The sequence below is a fragment of the Mastomys coucha genome, unplaced genomic scaffold (genome assembly GCF_008632895.1).
Source record: "Mastomys coucha isolate ucsf_1 unplaced genomic scaffold, UCSF_Mcou_1 pScaffold7, whole genome shotgun sequence".
Taxonomy (NCBI): Eukaryota; Metazoa; Chordata; class Mammalia; order Rodentia; family Muridae; genus Mastomys; species Mastomys coucha.
In genome coordinates this window covers 13,585,596-13,596,310 of record NW_022196913.1, presented here as the reverse complement: position 1 = coordinate 13,596,310, position 10,715 = coordinate 13,585,596, and the positions used below count along the sequence as shown (strand labels likewise).

The following is a 10,715-nucleotide window of genomic DNA, read 5'->3' as shown; positions in this document are numbered from 1 at the left end:
GGACTGGAACTCAAGCAGGCCAGGAAGCAGGAGCTGATGCAGAGGCCATGGAGAGATGTTTCTTACTGACTTGCTTCTCCAGGCTTGCTCATCCCGCTCTCTTATAGAACCCAAGACTTCCAGCCAAGGGATGGCACCACCCACAAGGGGCCCTACCCCCTAAGAGGTGGACAGCGACTACCATGATGAGAACATGTACTACAGCTAGTCTTCTATATTCCCACATCGATCAGAGAAAGATATGCTGACATCACCATCTACATCAGGTCAGCTGTCTCAATTTGGGGCAAGTTTATTTGGGCAACAAAAGGGAGAACTGGTGGGCGGTCCTTCCTATGACACGACCCTTGAGTGACAGTTCTGTTTGACTGCCTCCAATATCGTGAGGAAAGGACAGGACTCTATGGTGAGGACTGATGGACATACGTTATCTGAGAAAATAAACTACCAGCCTCCAGCTCTGAGCTTTCCCATCCCCAGAGTAGCAAATGTTGAAAGAAGTTGCACAGGTGACAAACAGCATGTTTGGTGCTTCAAGAAAGAAGTTTGTAGAGGGGGTAGGGCCCCTTGTGCGTGGTGCCATCCCTGGGCTGGAAGTCTTGAGTTCTATAAAAGAGCAGGCTGAGCAAGCTAGGGGAAGCAAGCCAGTAAGGAACATCCCTCCATGGCCTCTACATCAGCTCCTGCTTCCTGACCTGCTTGAGTTCCAGTCCTGACTTCCTCTGGTGATAAACAGCTATATGGAAGTAAGCTAAATAAACCCTTTCCTCCCTAACTTGCTTCTTGGTCATGATGTTTATGCAAGAATAGAAACCCTGACTAAAACAGAGGGTGAGGGGGTGGTGATGTCCTGGTCTACATGATAGTAGACACAGCCTTAGATCAAGGGAAATGCGAATGTTTTAAGTGATGTGAGATCACACAATCCTTTTCTACCTTAAAGTTTTTAGAAAAAAAAGTGTGTGTGTGTGTGTGTGTGTGTGTGTTATGATGAGAACTTTCTTTGCAAACCTGAAGACCATGTAAAGCTGGGTGCAGTACTACACATCTGTAATCTCAGTATTCCTAGAGTGAGATGGGAAGCTGAGGGAAGAGAACCCCCAAGCTCATGGACCAGTGAGTCTGATATACACAGCCATGAACAACAAAGAAGATAGTCTGTCTCAAACAAAGCAGAAGGTGAAGATGATGCTGAGGTTGTCTTCTGATTCTTGCAGGTATACTGTGCGCACATGTACATATACATATACACACATATACATATACATGCACACACATCACACACATAAATAAATAAATAAGGGAAGATTTAAAATAGAAAAAATATTGGAAGAGTGTATGTGTGGGATGCACGCAAATGTATGCAAGATGTATGCATGTTACAATAATAGAATAGAGCATCATTTAAGTGAGAAGGTGAGAGTACTTGATTTTTCTCTCGGATCATCAAGACGCAGTGGTATCAATGGTACCAAAGAGGTGTGGGCATCTACCTTGTCTTCTGTCCTGGGGCTGCACAGTGGTGACAGAGGTGACTGGAGCTGTGGGTCCTAGTGAAGGGCTGAGCAGTGGAATTTTTAAGTTAATTGACAATACACTGGCCCCTGGCTATGTTGCAAAAGTTGAGTTTCTTTCTCACCCAATTTGCAGATGAAGGCAAAAAAGAACAGTGTGAGCTCACCTCCACCCCACAGAATTCTCATTTGCTTTCTCTTTGGTTCCATTTTCCAGCCAGGGATATAGGGAATGTCTGACCTATTAAAACAGAGCAGAGTGCTATGGCAATTAAAAAGCTAATTTTAGACCCCGGACTACTTTTCTGCCAATGACCTGAGCATTTCAGACTGAGGTTTTGGAGGTATGTAGCTAATTGTAGTTGTGATTCACTTCCGTCCATCCCCACTACACACAAGATGCCTGGGTCCAGCTAGCCTGGGCCAGAATTTAGCCAGAAGGAACCTGGGATGGCATTGTTTATGGACAAAAGGAAAATATATAGTTTCTTACAGTCTGTTGTGATTTCATAGGGAGAGTTGACTCTGGCATCTCCGCAGGGGGATGTGCTCACATAGAGATGGAAGAGGATGTTTTCTCGCAGCCTGTAGCCTCCTTCTTTTAAACGTATGAATATTGATCTCTCAGGGTCTTCTTGATGCTTGCTATGGACACAAAGAGGATGTAGGTCACTGATAAGAAAACAAATGGAGACGTTCCAACAGGAGCTTGCTTTTGTCTTGTTTCATGGGATTACTAGTTCCCCAGTTTTTACTTCTTGTATGCATCATATGCTCTTTGCCCTTGCATGAACAAACTCAATCAGCAGAATTGTTTCCATCTCCACCCTCCCTGACCATTCACACTTAGTGCTTTCTCTTGCTCTCTTTGCTCTCTTCACTCTCTCTCTCTGTAGTGCATGTGTTTGTTTGTTTGTTTGTGTGTGTGTATGTGTGTGTGTGTGTGTGTGTGTGTATGTGTGTAGGTCAGAGGACAACCTTGGTTGTTATTCCTTACAAGTCAGATGACATCCAGACATTCACTTTTATTTACTTTTTTGACACAGGGTCTCTCATTGGTCTGTAACTCACTAAGTAGGCTAGGAAAGTAATGAGCCCCTGGGGTCTGCCTCCTTGTCCTCAGCTCCAGAATTACAAGCATGTGGTGCCACTCTGCCTGACTGGATTTGTTTGTTTGTTCCTTGGTTTAAGCATGAATTTTGAGTGTCATACTCTGGTTCTCATTCTGTATGACTATTACTTTACAAACTGAATGATATCTTCAGCTACTATGCTGTTTTAAGTTTATCTTTTATAAGTCAGTTATCTACCATAAAACCATAATCCTCTGTGCTTGCAAGGCCCCATTCATGGAGTGTCCTGGGGCACTACTGACTAAAGTAGTCTTAGTGGGTACCAATAAGTACAGTAGAGGAAGAGGGATTTTATCAGACTAGGTGGAAACAGCAAACAATACAGAATTGGCTTTTCTTTTCATCCAGGGCAGATCTAGAACAAACCAATGCTTCCTGGACTTGGAGCTTTGTATTCCTCTTGCTCCAGCAAAACCTTCTTCATAGTCCCTAACTGCACATCTCAGCAGCCTGTCCTCCCAAGGGAGTGATGATGCGCAACAGGCATTGAATAACTGAGCTATGCTTTCTCTCCTGGACTCCTTGCAAGCCTCTGGAAGTTTATTTTCTGCAATTTTTGCTATTTACACATGTTCTACCCCATTGGTGATGGATTCTGTGTTGCAGGGCCTTGAAATCTCAAATGCAGATGAATGGACATGCTCTCCTCAGAAAACCTTGAGGCTACGACAAACTTGTGTACTACCACATCCTTCCATCTGCCCAAGCGGACTCCTCCATCATGTGTGGATCTTCTTCCATAGCCCTGGGAGTGATTGCACCCAGTCTTGGTCCCCAGTGCAGAGCCAGGCCCATTGTGGGAAACTTTACTTTTTCTTGAGGTCTTTTGCAACCATTGTTGGCACCCTCCTGCAGAACATGGGTGGGGTGTGACTGTCTTTGACTTTTCCAGACAGTTGTGCAAGTGCCCAGAATGCATCCAAATCTGGGCAAAGTTGGCCGAATTGTCTTCTGTGACAGAGACATATTCCAACTGAGCAGCTGGGTATTCTTCCCCACATTTGAGGGATTTCCAGCTTTCATCTCTTCCATTTGACCTCTCACCAGGCTTCCTGAATGGACGTGGCAATAGATCATGCACAGCCCAGAGGCTCAGATAAAATTAATTGGTGTATTAAGGTTTTGCCTTTATTTGAGTCTGTTTGGCATATGTTTAGGCCTTTCTTCCCTTCCCAGAAAGGGCAGCTGGTAGATGCCAGGGAAGAACATTGTGTCAAAGAGAAGCACAACAATTAAACTACTGTGACTAGCTTGGTTCAGGAATGTGTATGAAGTCCACATGATCAAATCTACCTGTGTTTCTACAGGAGTGTGATGTCTTCCAGAGAGATTCCTGCTCATGTGGCAGCCTGCTTTTCCCTAATGGATACAATGATGACATCAGAAACTTCAGTACTGGAGCACATTTCTTAGTACCTCTTCACTCTAGAAAGTCCTTATTAAAATGTATATGAGAGGCTTGGAAAACACAAGGATCCCAGTTTGTTCCCTAGAACCTATGTAAAATAAAATCTAGGTTTGCTGGAATGTGCTTTTGATCCTATTGCCAGGGAGGCAGAGAGACAGGGCCAATTCCTACCTCACCAGCCAGTCTACCTTATTTGGGGAGTTTCAGGTCAGTGAGATGTCCTGTCTCAAAACAAACAAGATGGATGGCTTTTGAGGAATGACATCTGAGGTTATTTTATGATATCCACATGCACACATGCACATACACACACACACAAGCACACACATGCACACACATGTATATGTACACATAAAATGTATGTGTGTGTGTGTGTAACCAGAAAAGAGGTGAGATCTTGAAGCCTGTCAGTATTGATTTTAGTCACATTGACATCTAGAAGTCTAGAGAATGGAACATATTTGGTAATGTGGGTATGTGAGAAGAACAGAGGCCATCAGGACAGAGTGACTTGATCTTGTAGGACAAGGACTACAAAATATTGAACATCTATATCAAGATGGCCACTGTGTATTTTGTAAGAGTAGTTTGCCTTTGGTTTGCACAATGGAAACAGCCTAACCTGGAGATGAGGACTCCACAGTCCTCCAAGAAATAAAATGATAGCCCACTTACTAGCCTGGCACCTGAGAGATGGCCCTAACTCAACACAAAGAACCTTATGCTGTCTAAGAAACTGTGCTAGCTGAGAAATTCCTCAAACCAAACTGACCAGGGAGCAGAGGGGACCCTTTTCCCTTTGTATAAATAACTGAACTTTAAGCCCTGCTTGAAGTGGACACAATTTTGTCAGAATTGAGTAGAGGTGTCAATGTCAACTGGGCACCTTCTCATGACTGAAATGAAACTTTTACCAGAGAGCAAGCACACGGATCCAAATCATCTCACTTTGTACCAAACACTCGTTCAAATCAATCAATGGAATTACAGTTCCAGAGAGCAATGGCTCCTGTTTCCCAAGATAGTGAAGTTATTGTTTCCTTCCTTTCTTCTCTCTCTTCCTTCTTTCTTCTTCCCCCTTCTTTCTCCTTTTTTCCTATGGTGTCTTTTTTTGTCCTGGCCTCTCCCTTCTTTGAGTGGTTGCTCTTTTTTTTTTTCGAGAAAACCCCTGTGATCTATATTGTGAAATGTATTGTTGTCTTTTCCCATTGAAGTTTATAATTTGAGTAGCTGGCTGTATAAACAGCTTATTAAAGGCATGGAAGACCCAGGGATGGCTGTTCCCGGTGGTCTTGTTGACATTTGAGTTTCATAAAGGAAGTTGTTGTTTGAGGGATGTTGTCATAGCTGCCCAAATGTTTTAATTGAGAAATTACCAAAATTGAATTAGTCATGGCAAGTGTTATTCCTGTTCATCTATGCCTGTGAACTTCTGTGGGGTGGTGGTGTGTATAACCTGTAGGCAAAGAGGATATTTCTTGGAATAAGATGTTCAGTGTAATGCAGACATCTGGAAATTTAACACTTCAAGGTCTGTGTGGTACTCAAAGGGTGTTCCAAGTCTGAATAAAAATAGATAATATGTGGTACACAGTCACTTACTATGTATAGGATCTGCAAAGATAAGTGAATGAGCTGGCTGTGGGTCACCTTCCCACTATCTGGTTGCCTGGCTTCTCACTAAGTAAGATGTGTAGTCCAGCCCATGCCAGGGGCCCCTTTACCTCAAGTGCAGCTCCAGCTGAGTGTAGAGGAAGTGAAGAAATGCCCGCCTGGCCACGATCTCAGCATGACAGTCGTTGACAACCAGCCCCTGGTCACTGATGTGTTCACCGCTGATACACTTGGTTCCAGAAGACAGAACGATGACCTGTGCTTGTTTGGTGTCCAAGCCTAGGGGACACAGAAGGTTCTCAGAACAGCTTAGGCTTCAAGGACCCCACTGCAGGGGACTTTTCAACCTTTGTGTAGACACCAATCTTGGTGCTTATATGGCTGACATCCATGGTAGTATGGTGATTTGATTAATCTTCATTGTGAACTTGACTATATTTAAAATCAAATAGGAGACTTGTTAGACATGCTTCAAGGTATATTTATGTTTCCAACGATGACCAACTGATGGGAAAATTTCATTCTGAATGCGATAGCACCATCCTTTGGGCTGGGAACCTTCATGGAACAAAAGAGGGTAAAGAAAAAGCAAGTGGAGTATTGTGGTGGTTTGTATATGCTTGGCCAAGTGAGTGGCACTATTTGGAGGTGTGGCCTTGTTGGAGAAAGTGTGTCACTGTGGATGTGGGATTTTAGACCCTCATCCTAGTTGCCTGGAAGCCAGTCTTCTCTTATTTGCCTTTGGAACAAGATATTGAACTCTCAGCTCCTGTGCCATGTCTGCCTGGATGCTGCCATGCTTCTGATAATGAACTGAATAGCTGAACCTGTAAGCTAGCCTTAATTAAATGTTGTCCTTATAAGAATTGCCTTGGTCATGGTGTCTGTTCGCAGCAGTAAAACCCTAACTAAGACCAATATAGATCGTCCCCTTTACTTGCTTTCCAGCCCACTAAGATGCAAGGTTCTCTATCCTATGCCATTTCTAGAAACAATGGACTGTAATCTCAGAAACCACAGTAAAAATAAATATTTCCTCCTATTACATTGTACAGTCATTCAAAAGTCAGGTGCTGGGTTGATAGACATCATTCTGAGAGCTGGGACTAGGAGCAGCATGGTCATCCTTGAGTTTTGCCCCAGTGGCTGCTGACCTGGTAAGGAAGTAAGGGATTTGTTGTTGTTGTTGTTGTTGTAAAATCCTGAAGAGATATTGATATTAGAAAGGACTGACAGTCATAGATAAACCTATCTCTGGGGGAAGAGAAGAGGGCCACTGCAGGGGCTCCTAATGACACTCTAAGAGGTTGGGCTCTCATTCATGTGTGCTGTAGCAACATGAATTCAACCTCCAGAAGTTTTGCCAGAGGTCCCTACCCTCCAGAATGACAGCTGTATCCTCTCTGAGAGAGTCACTGATGGGGAAGGGTTTGACACAGAACATGGTGAGGGAACAAGAAGGACTCCTAGCCTGGCCTATATCCTGAATGACACATTTGCATTTTCTGTGGAGAGGTGGCCCTAAGTGTGACTTGAATATATGTCTGTCACAGGCTCATGCATTTGAAAGCTCACTCCCTAGGCAGCAGTGCTGTTTGGGAAGGTTGTGGAACATTTAGGAGGTGGATCTTCATTGGATGAAGTGGATCACCAGGAACAGGCTTGACATTTCATAACAGGCCACATTTCCTAGTCACTGTTTTCTGACCATGGGCACAACATGACCATCCATCTCTTGCCAATATGCCTTCCTGCCTTTGGAACTGTAGGCCACAGCAAACCTGTCCTTTCTTATGTTGCTTCTTGTGAGGTGTTTTCCCACAACAATGGGGAAAGTTACTAGGATACAAGATGTTGGGGAGACACCTGTGCCTACTTGTGGTCTATGATCATTGGCTTTTATTTCCTTCAGCTTTCAGGATCCGTGTGAGTAGTAGAATTCAGATCACCTCATTCCTTCACCTTCTATCCACAATGTGCTTCCCTGTCTAAGTCGAACACACTCGAGCACTGTGGGGACACCTGCCCTTCGAAGCCTAGTACCTCAGTAGAGTACTGATGTCTTTACAGTCAGTAGAGGTCTATCCTGAAGCTGAAACAAGGCTCAGTGGTTTGGAACACTTAAGAGTGTGTGTTTTATGTACATCTTATGCCTCAAGAGCAAGGTGAAAGCGCAATATAGCTATGGGGTCTATATGGAGTCACTCAGGGCACAGAAGTATGAAGGCTTGTGACATGGCACAGAGTCAAGTTCAGAACACGTCTGCTCTACAGTTACATTTCATATTCTGGGTCTGGGGCTGAGGAAGCAATGTCTGAGTGGATTATCCCTCCTGTAGGTTGTCCTGTTTAGGGTTGGAGACCATATCAGCATGGAATGGTCAGTGCAGATAGAATGACTGGTCCTACTCTGAGGCTACCACAACTGACAGCATCCTTGAGAAGGAGCTTTGAGTTGTGCCCATGGCAGCTGCTTGGGATCTGGACTTGGTTCTGATCCCATTCCAGGGTGCGGGGTGGGCTGTGATTTAGGGGCACGTGTCTATGTGTGTGTCTTGAATCTTTACATACCTTTTCTCTTTGGATATGTTCATTGAACACGGTGCTGTAACTATACAAGAACATTTAAAACTCTTTCATACATATATTATAATACTTCCCGATCACATTAATCTCTTCACCCTTTCTTTTCCTCATCTGACCCTCATGAACTTCACCTTTTCTGGTAAGCATCCATTGTCTCACTTTTATGTCTTCTTGTTTTGTTTTTGGTTTATTTTGAGACTCATTTGATCATGGATAGATGGGTATCTACTGGAGCATGGGCACTCACCAGTAAGCACACCGCTGAAGACAATGGCTTCTCAAGGAAAGGCCAGCTCACTTGAATCTCTTCCTCATCTATGATGGAATATTGATGGGCCCACTCTCATGCAGGTGGCTGCAGTTGCTATGAGCTCATGAGTGCAATGGCCATGTCAGGCCCAGAAGACAGCATTTCATGGCTCTACTCTCTATCATCTGGCTCATACAGAGGACACTTTAATACAAGTATATATTGTACATTGAATACATTTCTCTATAAACCCTACCTTCATGTTCTCATTCACTCCTATTACTGTCCTCTTTATCCCTAGACACTTCTGATTCTATTTTTTTATGTCACATATATGTATATCTATTGATACCTATTATTATATAGATACCTATTATTTTTATTTAGAAAACTAAAACAATATATATACATACACATATCATACATGTATCATATATGATCACATATATGCATAAACATGTATATACACATACATATATATTTCATATGATATATGATATATATGTATATATGCGTGTATATGATTTTAGGTGTTTATATAAAATTTTTATTTCTCAAATCTTTTTTTTTTTTGGTTTTTCGAGACAGGGTTTCTCTGTATAGCCTTGGCTGTCCTGGAGCTCACTTTGTAGACCAGGCTGGCCTCGAACTCAGAAATCCACCTGCCTCTGCCTCCCAAGTGCTGGGATTAAAGGCGTGCGCCACCACCGCCCGGCTTATTTCTCAAATCTTACACCTAAGAATAATGTCACAAATTTATAATAACAATGGAAGTGCAGGGAGATTCACACTGGAAGTCTTAAAGCTTTCTTCCTCCCTCAGAAGCTACAGGGATAGATGGGAGGAAGCAGTAGCAGAATTTCCTTCTGTTCCCATTCAGCTCTTTTGTTTTGTTGTTTGTTTGTTTTTCGAGACAGGGCTTCTCTGTGTAGCCCTGGCTGTCCTGGAACTCACTCTGTAGACCAGGCTGGCCTTGAACTCAGAAATCCGCTTGCCTCTGCCTCACAAGTGCTGCGATTGCCCAGCAAAGATTTATTTATTATAGTAAATAAGTACACTATAGCTGTCTTCAGATGCACCAGAAGAGGGCGTCAGATCTCATTATGGGTGGTTGTGAGCCACCATGTGGTTGCTGGTATTTTGAACTCAGGACCTTCGGAAGAGCAGTCAGTGCTCTTACCCACTCCTAGGTTGGAGCAAGCATCACAGAAGGCAAATAAGGGGAGCTGTGTGTCCCAGGTTTGAGCAGGCCTCCTGAGAGGCAGGCAAAGCTGTGGGTTGGGGGGTGGTGCTCTGATCCACAACTGCAGATGTAAGCAGACTAGAAGGAAGATGGTGTTCCAACAGGGAGGGGCAGAGCCCCTGGCTACTGGGCTTGATGAGGTCCCAGCAGTCTAGAAGATTGATGTGGTGGCCTCCCCTGTGTGTCTTGGGTTAGAGCAAGTCTCCTGGGAGGTAGGCAGAGCTGTGCGGTGGGCCATAGTATACAAACCTATAGCTGCCCATTTAAAATCTTTTTAAAAATTCAAACTTATTAAAATTCTTTCATCAATTTCTCTATATTTTTTTCACTATGCCACTAGTTAAAATTACCAACATGGATGAAATACATTGTATTTTCACCAGGTGGTACTAAAGTGAACAGTTTAACACAGAAAGTACCCAGTTATTTTATGCAATTAACCCGCGTCATCAAAGATATGTATACAAGAACTTAAACAGTCATTCTTCAAAAGCTGGCGCAGAACATTTATAAGTTTGCCATCCTGTTGCCTAAGCAATGCAATGTAGCAACTATTTGTATAGCATTTACTTTGTGTTGGGCATTGTAAGTAAGTTAGAGATGGCTCAAGCACAAATGATGTTCAGAGTTTATGTGTAAATATGACAGCATTTTATACAAAAGATCTGAGCATCCTCAGAAGACCTAGCATCAACTTCCTTCACTTAAAAACATATTTTAAGTAAATGGAATTAAATCACATTCTTTTTTTTTTTCCACTCAACTTGTGCTTTTATTCTTCTTTGGAATGACAGTTCCAGGTATCACTAAATAGAGTATTAACAAATGAGAATGTCAGTCTTCTAGAAATAACATTCTTGTTTCCCTTTTGTACCCCAACTCCTCCTAGAGACCCCCCTTTTCAATACCTACAATATCTTTTTTTGTCATATTCCTTAAAATTTATAAAATATTATAACAATAAAAA

At 42.9% G+C, this 10,715-nt stretch overlaps 1 protein-coding gene across 2 annotated transcripts in view; it reads right to left on the bottom strand.

Annotated features, from left to right (window-relative positions):
- Positions 1 to 10,715, bottom strand: part of Adarb2 (adenosine deaminase RNA specific B2 (inactive)) — a 532,727-nt gene that overhangs the window by 57,063 nt on the left and 464,949 nt on the right. The window contains exons 5-6 of one of the 2 annotated variants that reach the window (XM_031358852.1): positions 5,780 to 5,948; positions 2,008 to 2,159 (exon numbers count right to left, since the gene is read on the bottom strand). The exons of the other annotated variant lie outside the window; for it this stretch is intronic. Coding sequence (XP_031214712.1) covers positions 2,008 to 2,159; positions 5,780 to 5,948 — 321 coding nt within the window. The remainder of the gene's footprint in view (positions 1 to 2,007; positions 2,160 to 5,779; positions 5,949 to 10,715) is intronic. 2 annotated transcript variants of the gene reach the window in all.